This window comes from Procambarus clarkii, chromosome 27, assembly GCF_040958095.1.
Source record: "Procambarus clarkii isolate CNS0578487 chromosome 27, FALCON_Pclarkii_2.0, whole genome shotgun sequence".
Classification (NCBI taxonomy): Eukaryota; Metazoa; Arthropoda; class Malacostraca; order Decapoda; family Cambaridae; genus Procambarus; species Procambarus clarkii.
Window position 1 is genome coordinate 17930008 of NC_091176.1, and position 18224 is coordinate 17948231.

General features: G+C 45.6%; 1 protein-coding gene across 1 annotated transcript in view; it reads right to left on the reverse strand.

Moving 5' to 3' along the window:
• Positions 1–435: 435 nt before the first annotated feature.
• Positions 436–18224, reverse strand: part of Trhn (tryptophan hydroxylase) — a 46284-nt gene continuing 28495 nt past the window's right edge. The window contains exons 6-15 of the mRNA XM_045749591.2: positions 17914–17981; positions 15307–15357; positions 12818–12916; positions 12062–12108; positions 10519–10654; positions 9694–9820; positions 9127–9165; positions 6058–6248; positions 4172–4328; positions 436–3738 (exon numbers count right to left, since the gene is read on the reverse strand). Coding sequence (XP_045605547.2) covers positions 3712–3738; positions 4172–4328; positions 6058–6248; positions 9127–9165; positions 9694–9820; positions 10519–10654; positions 12062–12108; positions 12818–12916; positions 15307–15357; positions 17914–17981 — 942 coding nt within the window. The 3' untranslated portion in view covers positions 436–3711. The remainder of the gene's footprint in view (positions 3739–4171; positions 4329–6057; positions 6249–9126; positions 9166–9693; positions 9821–10518; positions 10655–12061; positions 12109–12817; positions 12917–15306; positions 15358–17913; positions 17982–18224) is intronic.

Genomic DNA, 18224 nt, shown 5'->3' on the forward strand with positions numbered 1-18224 from the left:
CATAAAACCCATTTCCACGTTGATACAAGAATCTGATATATGGAGGAACATCATATATTAATCACTTGCATCAAGAGTTGAACAATTTATAGGGCAAATAAAAATCACGTCATTTAATCCATCGGTACTGAGTCCTATATACAATACGAGATATGTCTCACTGTCCCATCACTCACCCATCTACACTGCCACAGTGATATACCACTGTCACAGTGGCTGGTAGTGTGCAGGAGGTAGGAGTGGCATTATTCCACCGATACCTACACTGTCACCCCTTTACACTGTTTCACTTTCAGCTCCACTGTACTGTTTCAGGGTTCCTCTGTTCCACCTCTGTATACGTCTCACTGTCACACCTCTACATTCTCAGCTGATCATAACATCACTCATATATTCCACAATTTCTCACTACACAGTATCAATAAAAAACCATCATCATCCACTTATGTTTATTGTAATACTTAACACAGTAGTTATAACATCACAACCCTTATGCCTCGACATTATTTACAATAGTTACAACTTAACGCATCTGTGTACTTAATACCTTCTAACATCCGGGTATCAGGATTGGACACAAGGTCATGAGTATTCGTTAGTCATTGGTTGATCCAAGTGTCCCTAATTATCTTCCCTGTGAGGCAGGTGTCATTTTAGGTCCTGCTTCAGTTTAAGGGTCAGGTCAGTCTAGGCAGACTAAGGTCAATACTCTGCTGAAGGGTCAGCCTCAGGGTACGGTCACTCTCATTCGAGGGTGATCTCAAATTAAAGTCATCCTCAGACTCAGGTCAGCAGCAACTCTAAGGTCATTTGGGTCATGGTGATTAGACAGTTATCAGCGTTAGTCAGTGAGACAGGTCAGGACACTAAACAAGGTCAGACAGTAATCAGGGGTCAAGTGGTGATCACCTCAGGTCACCAGCCTCTTGTGTGACGTAAGAGGAAGAACACTTTATGTTTAAAAAAACATAACTTAAGAAGCTCTTAAATTACTACATATATTCATCTTCATAAATATAATACTTAATTATTTAAATAAGTCATTAATACTGCTCATGCTGCATAATTATGCAGATGTATTTTACCATTCGCTTTTAATGAAAGATTATCTCATTACTAAATTATTTTAATCGCATTCGTTGCGTTACAACAACGAGAGATCTCCTTATTTATCAGCTAATGAAGCACCTGTCTACTTAAGACACTAAATATCTACTCTACATCAAAAGCCACTGGCACATCTGTCATCGTAAGTCACTGCTACACCTCAACTACCACACAACCCTCTACACTAGTACATCTGTCATCGTAAGTCACTGCTACACCTCAACTACCACACAACCCTCTACACTAGTACATCTGTCATCGTAAGTCACTGCTACACCTCAACTACCACACAACCCTCTACACTAGTACATCTGTCATCGTAAGTCACTGCTACATATTGACTACCACAAACCCTATATTAGTACATCTAATATGTACCAATTAATTACCATGTTATCAAATATAACCTCACCTACTACACAAGCTAAAATTGCTGCACAGCCACATCAGGAGAAAAACAACAGTGGAGAAATAGGTAATGAAGCTGAGGATAGGGGCAGGCGGATTCACTACAAACGACAAGGAAGTGTGCGAGGAGCTCAATAAGAAATTCCAGGAGGTCTTCACAGTAGAGCAAGAAGAAGTCCGAGAGATAAGAGAGGCAATATCTACCAAGCACCACTAGAGGAGTATGTGATTACCAGGAGGGAGGTGAGGAAGCATCTGCTAGAGTTGGAGGTGACAAAGGCTATAGGCCCGGATGGAATCTCACCATGAATACTAAAGGAAGGAGCAGAAGCACTGTGCCAGACACTCTACATGGTGTATAATAAATCACTGGTAACAGGTGAACAGCCAAAAACTTGGAAGACGGCTAATATAGTCCCGTTATTCAAGAAGGGTGATAACTTGGAAACACTGAACTACAGGCCAGTGTCCCTAACTTGCATACCATGCAAGATGATGGAGAAGATTGTGCGAAAAAAGCTAGTGGAACATCTGGAAGGGAATGGAACTATCAGGGGAAAGCGACAAGCCATTACGACTATATAACACTGGGTAAGGCTCAGGAAAAGTATTTGAGATGGGACGGGGAAGGAGAAGGAATAGTGCCCAACCACTTCGACGGTCGGGGATTGAATCGCCGACCTGCATGAAGCGAGACCGTCGTTCTACCGTCCAGCCCAAGTGGTTGAACAAGCTGGAGCAAAATAACTTTGTAACACAACATCGGCATGGGTTCAGGGATGGCAAATCATGCCTCACAGGATTAATTGAATTCTATGAACAGGCAACAAAAATTAGGCAAGAAAGAGTGGAGCGGGCAGACTTGCATATTTCTAAATTGCCAGAAAGCCTTTGACACAGTACCACATAAGAGACTAGTGCACAAGCTGGAGATGCAGGCAGGAGTGAAAGGGAAGTACTCCAATGAATAAGGGAGTACCTAAGCAACATAAGACAGCGAGTCACTGTGAAGGGTGAGGTCTCGGAGTGGCGAGGAGTCACCAGTGGAGTCCCACATGGATCAGTCCTTGGACCTATACTGTTTCTTATATATGTAAATGATCTTCCAAAGGAAATAGACTCCTTCCTCACAATGTTTGCTGATGATGCAAAAATTATGAGGAGAATTAAGACAGAGGAAGATAGTATGAGGCTACAAGATGATCTAGACAAACTGAAGAAATGGTCCAACAAATGGCTACTAAAATTCAACCCAAGTAAATGTCAAGTGATGAGACTAGGCGGAGGAAATACCAGGTCAGACACTAGATATCGAGTGGGAGACGAAGTCCTGCATGAAACTGACAGAGAGAGAAAGATCTAGGAGTTGAAATTACGCCAAACCTGTCTCCTGAAACCCACATCAAAAAGAATAACATCAGCGGCATATGCAAGGCTGGCTAACATCAGAACTGCTTTCAGAAACCTGCGGGACCAAAGAGCCGAAGCTCATATAGAAGCAGCACAACTAGGTAAGTTCAAGCCACTGTACTAGCATACTTCCTGACCTGAAAATTCATGCACTTCAGAATTGTTTAATCGTTTCTGTAGAATTATCACAATGAAGAGAGAGCTGTTAGTCAGACATAATAGCTTTGTCTGTTCTGGTATAGGTTACCTCTGTTAGTATGAAAAGTTATATTTAGCTCTGTCCTAGTGAGAATTTCTGGATGAATTATGTATAACTATGCTGGTGTGGTTCCTCTGTATGATTATGTATAGTTATATCCTGGTGTGGTTCAGTTGTATGTGTATGTATATCTCTGTCCTGTTGTGGCTCATCTATACATATATATGTATGGAGTCCTAGTCAGTCATTAGACAATCCAATGGGTCCTCAAGGTATCTATATTATATCTGAAGCAAATTTGCTATATTACAGTATTGCAGGATATATATTATTTATATAATTATTTATATAGGTAAGCATGCTTGACCGGAAGCTCAGGATTATATCTCTCTCACGACTATATTAAAAATAATCCATAATCAAAACAATCATTGCAAAAACCTAATTTTCGTTTGAAAGTTTAAGCATATGAGAGAGAGAGAGAGAGAGAGAGAGAGAGAGAGAGAGAGAGAGAGAGAGAGAGAGAGAGTTAAGTCTTGGTGACGTCCTCAGTCTTGAGGGCTGAAGTCAGGATGTTGGTGATGCTTTCAATGTTGACATTCGTCGTCGTTCTCCTGTACGGAATAAGGACCATTAAAACCACTACAATAATCAAACAAGTCGCCTTTTATTGCCACTAGTCTGTCATTATTATTACTACTACTATTGCCATTACTACTGCTGTTAGTACTAGTAAAACTATACAGTTCTACTTAAACACTCCTACTTAAATATCAACCTCTGGATTGACTTATGAGATAACAACCGTACTAGAAACCAACCAGCTAATGACCATGTATTAGAAAAGAATAGCCATATATCTCATTCAAATAAACCACTCACTCTAACTATATTCCTTTATTCCACCATAACCTCTTGATGTTTAGCATCAATTAACATCAACATTAAAATTCTCTTATAATGTCATTTTCAATGCAGTTAGCTGTTAGTCGCTCCTTCACCTGTCATTCCCAACGCGGTTAATAAACCTCCTTGTGAGCTACTCACCTGGATCTTCTGTAGGGCGTTCCTGACGATGCAGAGGTCACCCCGCAGCTCCGACACCATGGCTGCGATCTTCTCGGCGCTGCTCAGGATCTCTACACTCTGAGTGTATGGGTTGTACCGCACTCCGAACGGTCGCTGGATCTTGGATACATAGTCCCTGCGGGAATGAGGAATGTGAGAACGAGAGAGCGAGAGAGTAAGAGAGCGTGAGTGAGCGAGAGCGAGAGAGTAAGAGAGCGTGAGTGAGCGAGAGCGAGAGAGTAAGAGAGCGCGAGTAAGCGAGAGCGAGAGAGTAAGAGAGCGAGAGAGAGACCAGAAACTGTTAGGAAGTTACGTCGACCTGTTGGCTTCTCTTCTCTCCCTCCTTTACCAACTAAGTCTACCTCATTGTGTACGACCTTCCAGTATTTTTGATCATCGGTTTCTGCATATTACGGTCTCAGGAAAGGTAGTTATGCTGCTGCTTTCTTGTTAAACCTCTCCACTAAATGGCATCAATCGTTGAATGAATCCAAGATCAGCTGTGAGATTGCACTGGACATTGCAGATGCTTTTAACAGGCTGTTGCACCACGGACTGCACCACGGACCGCACCACGGTCTGCACCACGGACTGCACCACGGACTGCACCACGGACTGCACCACGGACTGCACCACGGACTGCACCACGGACCGCATGCTTAGCTACAAGAACTTTGAATCTCAGGCTCCAGTCTACAGCAAATATGGGACTACTTTAAGACCGGACTAAAAGCAGTCTTTAATACAGCAGGTTTGGGAGCTTTGTTCCTTATTGTGGAATGTTGACTTCAACGATCTATTACACTTCAGCTCTACTACCCTACGCTGATGAGTACACTACTCTTTATATATAAAAAGAGGAAACGTCAACTGGTACGAATTCATTAATGAAAACTTTCAGAAATTTCGTCGTAGAGTTGTCGATGGCAGGATCGCCACAGTTAGATTGCATAATATTCTCCATGAACAGACATTCACATGAGTGGGAAAAGTATTCAGTGATGAAGTTGATTAGGGGATGAAGTCTAACACTTCACTGGCCATGAAGAATCCCATTGTGAACCTAGCAAGCAAGCAAGCAAGCCATCCAAGAAGCTTACAGCTCTACGACACATATAATATCTTTTCCCCAGTAGAGGTTGCTACATTATATGAAGCACAGGTTTGTTCCAGTCTTGAAAATGTCAAGCTGTCGCTTTAATGTGTCGCTCTCCGTCGTTTATCCGAATTCTGGACAAAGAAGAAAACCTTGCAGGAAGACTTGTCTCTAGTCTTGACCCAGTCCGGATGGACTGACCAAAACAACACAGCCCCTCAACATCGCAGAGATATTCGCGACATTACCTTTATGTATTAGGTCAATATTCTCAAGATTCCTCCACCTGGTCCAACGGTGAGGACAACCAGAAGTTGGCAATCACAACACAAGGCGTTCAGCCATTAGCAGCCTCATGCTGGCTGTACCAATGATGAACATTATCGATCTGAATAAATCCACAAGGGGCCGTGTCGAGGGTTCGAACCTACGTCCGAGAACAAATCAGAATCTAGGGTCAAGTTTCATATGAACTGAAGTAAGATAACAGAACCTAGGAATAGTTTTGGGGCAAGTACAAATATTACTGGGAGCATTAGGTTAAAAGAATATTGATAATCATATCAGCATTATCCTAAAACATCATTAATAATGACCATATTAATGTCCCTCACTTTGTCTCTATCTGTGCTTCCTAATCTACCACGTTCCTCCTTAACCTTTGCTTCCTGTCATACCTAAGCTTCTTGCCTCATCAAAGCTTCTTCTCTGGTTTTCCTGATCTTCTCTGCCTAAACTTCTTACCCCTATCAGAACGTCTCTGCCTCACCTGAGCATCTCCTTGGCCTCTTCGAAGGTGTCGGTGAAGAAGTACTGGTCCTGGAAGGTAGTGACGAGGCAGGTCACTTTAGAGACTGTCTCGGGATGGAAGGGTTCAACCCTGGCGGCGGGTGAGAGGGAGTGGGTCAGTTCACCGATGCTGGAGAGAAGCCCCGCACCGTACACCTTCAGCTTGCCTCCCTGTGGGGAACACCAGCATTACACTGTGTCAAGATTCTGTCAAAACATGTCAATTTCAGGCAAGGACAACGACCCTATCTGTCATGTTCCAGTTTTTCCCTCCAGTTAAAATTGCGCAGTTAAATGTTCAACGGTTGCCCTGAAGGGGGTTATTAACAAGTCAAACGGGTAGAGTTACATGAAGCCAACGGGATTCATGACAGTTGGAAGGATACCAAACATGATACATTTCGCACGAATGATCATGAACCAGGTAGGACAGGACATGAATCCTAAGCTTAAGAACTGACTCTGCCAGGTCAGATAGGGGGTCAGGTCAAACAATAGGGAGCCACAGGCACAGTTGAAGCAAGCTTAATGCTGAAACATCAGTGTATATTGACGTTTCTGATGACTATGATGAATATATATACCAGCTATCAAGTATAACTGCAATTACAGACGCAGGTAAGCTTACGAATGCAGAAACAGGTAACAGTGTTGGTACTGGAGTAGGGACGGCTGCGAGTACAAGTACAGATAATGATACGAGTACAGGCACTGTAAGCATACAGGTTCAGGCAAGAATACAAGCACAGCTTATAGAAGGGCGCTACTATGTGTTATCTATATACTAAAGTTATAATCAGGTGTTATAATCAAAATATCTGGAATACTCTGCAAAACCTTCAATACCACCCAATGAGTGAGAATAAAGCCAAGAACGAATGAATAATGCAGTAAGCTACGAAGAAAACAGCAGCAGCAGCTTGCTCTACGGATATCAGGCGGCCTTATACCATGTCACAGCTACATGCCAGAGTGAAGAGACGGGGGGGAAGGGGAAAGCTGGATAGGAAGGGGGTCAACCAAGACAATGTATTCGAATATATTACCAGGAAATCCTGTAACATTCTATTACAGCATTTCCTGGAACAACGCAGTTAGCCGCTGGAGCTCTGTGATCAGGGCGTCCACACACACCATGAGACAGTCTCGAGCTATGAACTGCCAAATGAAAAATGAGTTGCCAAGACAGGAGGAAGTAACAGTGCGAGCCTAGATTGACAGGGCACACGTTGGCATCCGGGGCTCGGCTGGCCGCTGGAGGAGCCTGAGGGAGGGACGCCCGAGGTCCTCCACCTGTAGTGTGGATCAGAACGTGACTCTGACGGACTTCTCTGAGGTAAATGTCACGGTTCTGAGAATTGGTGTTTAGTTATCAGGATTGTTACGAACCCGGATCCAGCGTCCGAACCCGGAGCAGTGACAACCACGCCATCTGTGGGTCAGCTCCCGAAACCCCCGCCAAATGGACGACGACACCTGGTGAGGACAGCGTGTACTGGCCTCGAGGACCAGTTTCCAGTCTGGTTCAGCGCTCAACACCGCCGCCACTGACCTCTGGTGAGGTGGTGCTCCGACGACAGCGCCATCTATGGACTGGATACGTCAGGTGTTTGTGCCCGAGCCCGTAAGTGAGGTGTTTGTGTGTCCCAGTCATTGATGACGTGTCTGTTTACAGAGTCGACCTGGGACCGCTGTGTTGAAGGTTAAGTCAGTCTACCCGAGGCAGCCAGTCTCCATACCTTGAACGTTGCTGCAGCTGTTGTGAAGTCGTCCCCCCGGAAGAACACTGTGGTGTGTTAGCCTGCCAGTGGAGTGGCAGTAAGAGGATTTACCCGGGACCGACTGTTGGAGACGATCATCCACTGGGGTACTGAAGACAGGAGAGTGACTTGTGTTGTCACACGAGGCTCCTGTCTAGGGCGTTCCCCTTTTATCGTTCGTAGAGGGGCCGTACCAGTCTTGTTGGCTCAGAACCTGCCAGCAGACCAGCTGGACGTGTGGTTGACGGCCTCCACGGCGGTGCCCCCAGTGGACCTGTGTTTTGGCTGACCTGTGGCCCGGGCAGGCTCGGCATTCTCAGAGGACACGTCGTAAGGCCACGAAGAAAGCACCGCAGACTCAGCACCTAGCTTCTTGATCCAGAGTCTTCAGCAGAAGACTATATTGTGCATAATCCCCTTGTATAGTGTTAATACCCCTTCCCCTGTGCACTTTTTTATTTTATATATTTAATTGGTGATGGTAATAAGTATAATATTAAGTTCTTAGCTTTCTTTCCCTACTCCCTTTAAGTTACTTGCGTCACGGATCTCATCCCTTGATAGCCACTACTGGCTTGGGAACGGATACATATATCTTCCTCTAACAACATCAGAGTAAGGACCCCGTTGCGTCCCGAGAGGGCCGTAACAAGGATGAATTGTAGCTGGGATGAATTAGTGACATCGTGAAGCCATTAGTGACATCGTGAAGCCATTAGTGACACCGTGAAACAATTAGTGACATCACAAGACTATTAATGATATCATGAAGCTGTTAGTGACATCATGAAGTTCCTAGTGATGTCATGAAGCCGGTACTGACATCTGCACGATATATATGATCATTTCAAGTGCGATATCTTTACGATATCTGAGACATCACGTCACGGAGGTGCGACTTCGTAAGCACTCAACACAGGCAAGGCAACCATTACTGTTATTTATTACAATACTGTTATTGGTAAGGATACGGTTACATAATCAGTACGAATACAGGTAAAGGATCAACAAGGATACGCCCACAGCATTAGCAAGGATACAGCTACAGGATCAGTAAGGATATGGTTACAGAATCAGGCATATAAAAAGGTATGAAAATAAATAAGGATTGGGTATTGATATGGCTACAGAATTAGTAAGGATATGGTACTGGCTCAGGATACAAGCGTATTGGTATCTACACATGTAACTACACATGTAACCAAAGGCTACCGGGTACAGGTATGGGGTAAGGGTACAGGTACAGGACTGGGAATAGGATAACAATGCCACCTGGATGAACCTCTTACCTCCTTGCACAGCCCAAACTCCACAGTGAAGAAGTACAACTGAGGGTGAAGAGAGAGAGAACATAATAATATGTACTGGTGTTGATAATATATATATATATATTATATATATATATATATATATATATATATATATATATAATATATATATATATATATATATATATATATATAATATATATATATATATATATATATATATACACAACCCGTTCTCGCACTTACAGTCAATATTGACTTATTAAATAAGTGCATATGTGACATACTAATTTATTGTGAGTATTTTAGTTTACCTTGAAAAGCTTCGTAGAAAACACCGACCTTACCTAACCTTCTTAGTATGTTAAGATAAGCATCTTATTGCTTCGTAATTACAATTATTACTTAACCTATTATAGGTATAGGTATATAGGCATTTTTGCAACTAGATAGGAAAGGTAGGATGATTGTGTGCTTCCTTAGGGCTGCTGGGATGCGTGATGTACTCGATAGGATAACATCTACAGAGATAACTGCAACCGTCTTCCCCCCTTCACCCATACATACTGTCAAGGACTATCTGCTCACCGTGGCTATCTTCTGCAAGTCTTCGTCGTTGGCACCCAGGGAGGCTAGACCAATTTCCTGCGAGAACTGAGCGAAGGAAGGGCAGGCAAGCATAGGCATGTGCCCCAGTAGCTCGTGGCAGCAATCCCTGAGGGCAGACAGCAAGGAATAGTCTTAAAACAACGCAAAATAACACAGATTAGGTATCTACTAATCTACAGATTAGTAGACTGATTAGTAGGAGCTTGTTGGGGGGAAGACATGCGCACAGAAAATGTAAACAAAAGTCTCTTAATAGAGTATTTTCATTGTTTGGGGGGCGGGGGAAGATTTGGGATTTAGAAACGGTGCTTAACGCGTGGAATATTGCATTTATTATTTCAATACAAAAACTTGGGTTGCAGAGTTGGATTGGTGGAGTCTTAGGTGGATTCAGGGATACAAAAGTACATGTTCTGAATGCAGGCTACATCAGATCAGTACTCGAAGTTTAGAAGTGAATGCAGTCTACAAAGAGCTGCATTCTGTGGTGAAAGCAGATTACTAAGGAGCGTACTCACGGCTCTGGAATGAGTGCAGGCTACTGGGGATATGTACTCACGGCTCTGGAATGAATGCAGGTTAATGGGGGTTGTACTCACGCATCTGGAATGAGTGCAGGCTACTGGGGGGTTGTACTCACGCATCTGGAATGAGTGCAGGCTACTGGGGGGTTGTACTCACGCATCTGGAATGAGTGCAGGCTACTGGGAATATGTTCTCACGGCTCAGGAATGAATGCAGGCTACCGGGGATATGTACTCACGGCTCTGGAATGAATGCAGGTTACTGGGGGGTTGTACTCACGGCTCTGGGGTGTAGAAGGGGTCGGAGGAGTGACGGATGTACTGTGTACAATGGAACACCCTGAAGGCCAGTCCCGCCAGGAAGTCCCGCGGGCTGAGGTACCCAGCCACAGGCCGTAGCGAGAACCCCGTGGTGCCTGTAGGGGGACACCAACACGCGTCACCAAGAGGACACCACCTGAACACATCACCAAGAGGACACCACCTGAGCACATCACCAAGAGGACACCACCTGAGCACATCACCAAGAGGACACCACCTGAACACATCACCAAGAGGACATCACCTGAACACATCACCAAGAGGACACCACCTGAACACATCACCAAGAGGACACCACCTGAACACATCACCAAGAGGACACCACCTGAACACATCACCAAGAGGACACCACCTGAACACATCACCAAGAGGACCCCACCTGAACACATCACCAAGAGGACACCACCTGAGCACATCACCAAGAGGACACCACCTGAGCACATCACCAAGAGGACACCACCTGAGCACATCACCAAGAGGACACCACCTGAACACATCACCAAGAGGACACCACCTGAACACATCACCAAGAGGACACCACCTGAGCACATCACCAAGAAGACAACACCTGAGCACATCACCAAGAGGACACCACCTGAACACATCACCAAAATAACGTTCACCAACTGACAAACACATACATCAGGAAAGCAATAGCAGCGCTTATAAGTTAACCATAACAAAACTTTATTTAGCTACAGCATCCCCCACATAACGCATTTGCAACCCAGAACTATAAATGTTCAAAACGAACATTTACGAATGACAGCCATGATTGAATTCGCGACCTGCAATGAAGACCTTCACCCTTCTGTTCGAAGTTCGAACGCAAGCAACACTTAGTGCAATCAATTGTTGCAGATCACACAGCGATAATAAAGTGCTTTATCACCCACCCACCCTTCCCCCCACTCCCTGGCTGCCTATTGAGGTAAATATGGGGGAGTTGTGAGATCGGAATAGTGACGAAGTCATCCTACCCCTTTACCTTGATCACAACCTTGATATTTACCCCTAATTATCTTTTCCTTAATCTGTCTCTTCCCTCGTCTTCTGCACCAGCAAGATCTTGCTCTATGTATCTGTGTTGCGTTTGAGGAAGCTCTTTCTTACAAGGGAAAAGTCATGTTCAGTAAAATTTACTTACAACCTAGCAATATACACCATATATACACCACAAAGTTTATTCCCAACTTAGCAATATACACAATAAAGTTTACTCTCAACATTCACCTTAAAGTTTACTTCTAAAAATTGCACTTTACATCATAAAGTTTACTCTCAACATAAACCATAAAGATTAGTTCTCAGCATAGCAACATTTATTATAACGTTTAATCTAATTATCATAGCGGCACATTGCACAAGGTTTACTCTCAACATGGCAACATGTTTCACGAAGTTTACTCACAACATGGCAACATGTTTCACGAAGTTTACTCACAACATGGCAACATGTTTCACGAAGTTTACTCACAACACATGAGGGAAGAAACACTTACGTTTCAGATACTTGTCTATGTCAGCCAGCTGGGGAATGTTGTCCTCCCTGGGGGGGGGGGGGGAATATATTGGTTATATTAAATTGGCGTCATCATACGTTTCAGGTGTTTTTGGCACCGTGTTTATCTCAGGTGTTTTTAGATATACTTTTTATCACAGATGTTTTTGAAAACCTTGCCTCACCTGAGTCCCTTGCTTCCCTCACCTGTGCCCTTGGCTTCCCTCACCTGTGCCCAGGCTTCCCTCACCTGTGTCCTTGGCTTCCCTCACCTGTGCCCTTGGCTTCCCTCACCTGTGCCCTTGGCTTCCCTCACCTGTGCCCCAGGCTTGCCTCACCTGAGTCCCTGGCTTCCCTCACCTGTGCCCTTGGCTTCCCTCACCTGTGCCCAGGCTTCCCTTACCTGTGTCCTTGGCTTCCCTCACCTGTGCCCTTGGCTTCCCTCACCTGTGCCCCAGGCTTCCCTCACCTGTGCCCTTGGCTTCCCTCACCTGTGCCCAGGCTTCCCTTACCTGTGTCCTTGGCTTCCCTCACCTGTGCCCTTGGCTTCCCTCACCTGTGCCCCAGGCTTCCCTCACCTGTGTCCTTGGCTTCCCTCACCTGTGTCCTTGGCTTCCCTCACCTGTGCCCTTGGCTTCCCTCACCTGTGCCCTTGGCTTCCCTCACCTGTGCCCTTGGCTTCCCTCACCTGTGCCCTTGGCTTCCCTCACCTGTGCCCCTGACTTCCCCTCCCCCCCTCCCGCCCCAGGGGACGTACCTGTAGCCACAGTACTTGACAAGGTCTGGCCAGTTGTGGTTGTATTCTTTACAAGCGTGGGTTGGGTAGAGGTTGAACAGCTCCTTGAAGATGGTCCCCCTGTGTGGTGTACACAGGCATGGTTACACGTACACAGGCGGCATGTACACCACAACGTACATGCTCATATTCCCACGTGCATACCAGCTCCTTACGATTTCACGTACATCAAATCTTAAGTTTTTTTTTTTTACACTGCTTCACTGAATACTAAGATGTAGAACTGCTAAGAATATTGAGTTGAAGGCTAGTATGTTACAATTCACTTAAGATATAATTTGAAAACAAACACTACTACTTGTTAAGGTATTATTTTGATGTTCTCAAAGGCTCTTAGCCCCAGCACTCGCACAGTCAGTCCCAACACTCGCACAGTCAGCCCCAGCACTCGCACAGTCAGTCCCCAACACTCTCACAGTCAGCCCCAACACTCACAGTCAGCCCCAACACTCACAGTCAGCCCCAACACTCTCACAGTCAGTCCCAACATTCTCACAGTCAGCCCCAACACTCTCACAGTCAGCCCCAACACTCACACAGTCAGCCCCAACACTCTCACAGTCAGCCCCAACACTCACAGTCAGCCCCAACACTCACAGTCAGTCCCAACACTCTCACAGTCAGCCCCAACACTCTCACAGTCAGCCCCAACACTCACAGTCAGCCCCAACACTCACACAGTCAGCCCCAACACTCACAGTCAGCCCCAACACTCACAGTCAGCCCCAACACTCACAGTCAGCCCCAACACTCACAGTCAGCCCCAACACTCACACAGTCAGCCCCAACACTCACACAGTCAGCCCCAACACTCACACAGTCAGCCCCAACACTCACACAGTCAGCCCCAACACTCACACAGTCAGCCCCAACACTCACACAGTCAGCCCCAACACTCACACAGTCAGCCCCAACACTCACACAGTCAGCCCCAACACTCACACAGTCAGCCCCAACACTCACACAGTCAGCCCCAACACTCACACAGTCAGCCCCAACACTCTCACAGTCAGCCCCAACACTCACACAGTCAGCCCCAACACTCACACAGTCAGCCCCAACACTCACACAGTCAGCCCCAACACTCACACAGTCAGCCCCAACACTCACAGTCAGCCCCAACACTCACAGTCAGCCCCAACACTCACACAGTCAGCCTCAGGGAAGACAAATGGAGACCTTTAAGCAATTATTGCAACCAAATTCACTTTTGATCCGACGTCAGCTAATCGTTCCACGACTTAATTTTTAAAGTTTTGACGACTTTGAAGTTTCCTCTCGAGCTGCACCTTCACCCTTCCCTCCCTCCCTCCCTCTCTCTTTTAGCACCTCTTACCTCACCTCTCCTTCATCACGTTCCCTCTCATCCATCTTCCCTCTCCCCCTCCCTCTCATCTGTCCTCTCTCCGACCTTTCCTCCTCATTTAGAACACCATTACACCATCTCTCAACTTTAAATCCCGAGTCTTTTCTTAAATGAGAGCCCAGTCACTTGGGGTGGACGGTAGAGCGACGGCCTCGCTTCATGCAGGTCGGCGTTCAATTCCCGACCGTCCAAGTGGTTGAGCACCATTCCTTCCCCCCCCCCTCCCCCCCGTCCCATCCCAAATCCTATTCCTGACCCCCTTCCAAGTGCTATATAGTCGTAATGGCTTGGCTGCTTTCCGCTGATAATTCCCTCCCTCCTTGAATGAGGACATCAAATTTAACGATATAACTGAACAGAACTCTAAGGTATTTGATCTCTTGATGTCATCTAAGTCAGTCTCCCATTGGTCACACTAAATCACGTGACCTGTAAAAGTGTACATTGGATGTTGACCAGACCACACACTAGAAGTTGAAGGGACGACGACGTTTCGGTCCGTCCTGGACCATTCTCACAATCGACTTGAGAATGGTCCAGGACGGACCGAAACGTCGTCGTCCCTTCAACTTCTAGTGTGTGGTCTGGTCAACATACTTCAGCCACGTTATTGTGACTCATCGCCTGTCATTGGATGACATGACGCCGGAGCTGCGCCATGCGCTATCTTCACTATATATACAACTTGCATATACTTAAATAGGCAGTAAACATGTTATAGAGGCGTTATACACTCTACATATTCTTCAGCAGTTCTACATACTGAGTTTTAAAGTACGATCTCACATACATGGCAGAATAGTGATAACATGGACTCGTCACTTTGTACAGCTGTCGCTGCTGTTGCCTTAGACAGTCATGACTGACAACCCGTTGTGCACATGTTTCTCTCTCTCACACATAAACACACACACTCCCATACACATACAAGGAATCTGTACACCAGCTGATTGACAGTTGAGAGGCGGGACCAAAGAGCCAAAGCTCAACCCCCGCAAGCACAAATAGGTGAAAACAAATAGGTGAGTACACACACACACACACACACACACACACACACACACACACACACACACACACATACCAAGTGCTGATCTCTTGGGCCGTGTACTCTACACGAGGAATCTCTTGTCCACTGCTCCGTCACACCATGGGGGGGGGGGAGAAAGAAACTTAATTAGAATCTAACGAAAAAGAGCAATAGAGAGAGAGAGAGAGAGGAGGGAAGTAACAGTCATAACAGAGAAGCAGTAAAATATTTTTTTTTTTTTTTTTTTGAGATCTATACAAGAGTTGTTACAGTCTTGTACAGCCACTAGTACGCGTAGCGTTTCGGGCAAGTCCCTGGAATACGATCCCCGCCGCGAACAATCGTTGTTACATCCAAGTACACATTTTACTGTTGAGTTAAACAGAGGCTACAGTTAAGGATTTGCGCCCAGTAAATCCTCCCCGGCCAGGATACGAACCCATGACAAAGCGCTCGCGGAACGCCAGGCGAGTGTCTTACCACTACACCACGGAGACTGTTTTAATGAACATACAATAAATACCACTTCAATTTTATTCACATATATAAAATTACTTCATATTAAAACTAAAATACACACACACAACAACCAGAACAACTAAGAACCTGCTTTCAAGCATCTTGAAAGGATCAGGTATGCCAACAAGCACCAACATAGCTTCATGGAAGGGAAAGCCTGCCTAACAGCCCTCCAGCAGTTATATAACAAAGCAATACAAATAAGACGAGGCAAGGAAGGTTGGCCACATTGTGTATTTCTAGACTGGCCAAAAGCGTGTGAGACAGTTCCACGCAAGGCACTGCTACATATAACTTGAGAGGCAGGCAGGAGTAAGTGAAAGAGCCCTGACATGCGTAAGAGAGACAGATAGGAGATGTAAGACTCCTAACAGATAGGAGTCAGAGAGTCAAAGTGAGGGGAGGAGAAGTTTGCTGATGTAGAGTATCAAGCAGAGTACCTCGGGGGGGGGAGGGGGGAATGGGGGATGATGGGGGGAAGGGGAATTAGGGGGATGGGAGGGGGAACAGTGCTGTTACCCATACTTTCTCACTTATGTTGGTGACCCCTAACTACAGGAGCGAATCCTATGTGTTGACTGCTTGCAAATAATGCGAAGTTAATGATACGAGTCGAGACAGATGAAGGCTGTTAGATACTCCAGAATGACTTAGACAAGCAGAGTTGGACAGAGAAATAGAGAGCCTAACACAAGCAAGAATAAAGTAATAAATGGGAACAAATGGCATGAGATCAGAAGGACGGAACCCAATTAAGCAAAGTTACCTCCTTGTAACGAGAGAAAAACAACCTGGGATTGGATAAAGCACCGAACCTAACTCTGGAGGCACATGTAAATAGGATACCATCAGCAGCATACTCTACAACGGCGTCAGAACTTTGTTCAGGAACCTAAATAAACAGGCATTTAGATCACTTTACAACGCCTATATAAAATCAGTCTCAGAGTATGCCGCCCCATCGTGGAGAACACATCTCAAACACACAAGTAAACTAGAAAATATTCAAAGAACTGCAATGATGCTCGGAATTGAGAGGGATCGGGGTATGAAGAAAGACTGAAAAAACTAGACCTGACGTCACTAGAGAAAAGATGAGAGTGGAGAGTGATAAAAGTGGAAATGAAGAAATCTTCGCAACGAATATCATTAGGACTCAATCAACTCAAAATCAACTCAAGATAGGACAAGAGGGTATGGATGCAAGTTTGAGAATCAGAAAATTCCAAATGTTAGAAAGTTTTCTTTTAACTTAAAAGTGGGAAAATGTATTAAACTAAAGTACAAGGTTGCAGAGGTGAACTCCATTCATAATTCAAAAGTAGATTTTAGAGAGAAATAAGGTAGGATTCTTTACAACAGACAATCAGCGGCCAGAGAGGCGGGGCTTAAGAGCTAAAGCCTGATCTTGCAGGCAAAACTAGGCGAGTACACTTAACCTGCTATCCCACGTCCAGCACTTACCCGCGTCTTGAGCGATTTTTAGACAAATAAAGGAAAAAGCTGTTCCCCCTCAGGACCAGAGCATCGTCAGTGCCCTTATTGGGCAAGTGGCTGAGCTGGGAGGGCAGAGAGGATGGCAGGGGAAGCTGGGAGGGCAGTGAGGATGGCAGGGGAAGGTGGGAGGGCAGTGAGGATGGCAGGGGAAGGTGGGAGGGCAGTGAGGATGGCAGGGGAAGGTGGGAGGGCAGTGAGGATGGCAGGGGAAGGTGGGAGGGCAGTGAGGATGGCAGGGGAAGCTGGGAGGGCAGTGAGGATGGCAGGGGAAGCTGGGAGGGCAGTGCATGATAACAGCAGAGAAACAGCTATTTGGTTGCAATGTTAATGTTAACAGGAACATCAGAGCTATATCTTTCAAATCTTTGTTATACTTAAAAACATAAGAGAGACAGACAGACAGACAGTGTTATAATAACACTAAGAGTGGCTTATGTATCTAAGATTAGTTTGTGTTTATGTATTACACACAATTTATTACAATTATAATATCAGAGGAGATTGGGGTTATCTGTCAATTTAAAGTGTATTGTTTCCACAAACATAAAGGATTTGTTACCTGCCACCTACAACACGGGAGCAACACACACTTCACAACACAAAGCATCACAACACATCACAGCAGATCCTAACTGTAGTACTCACAACTTGTAGCTCATCGCCAGGTCGTAGAAGTAATTCCTCCGCTTTCTGTAGACGGGGTCCTTGAAGCCCTGTACGGAGGCAGGGAGGAGGTGCACAGGTCGGAGGGTAGGAGTGAAAGAGGGAAGGAGGGAGAGAGGGAAGGAGGGAGAGAGGGAAGGAGTTAGAGAGGGAAGGAGGGAGAGAGGGAAGGATTTAGAGAGGGAAGGAGGGAGAGAGGGAAGGAGTTAGAGAGGGAAGGAGGGAGAGAGGGAAGGAGGGAGAGAGAGGGAAGGAGGGAGAGAGAGGGAAGGAGGGAGAGAGAGGGAAGGAGG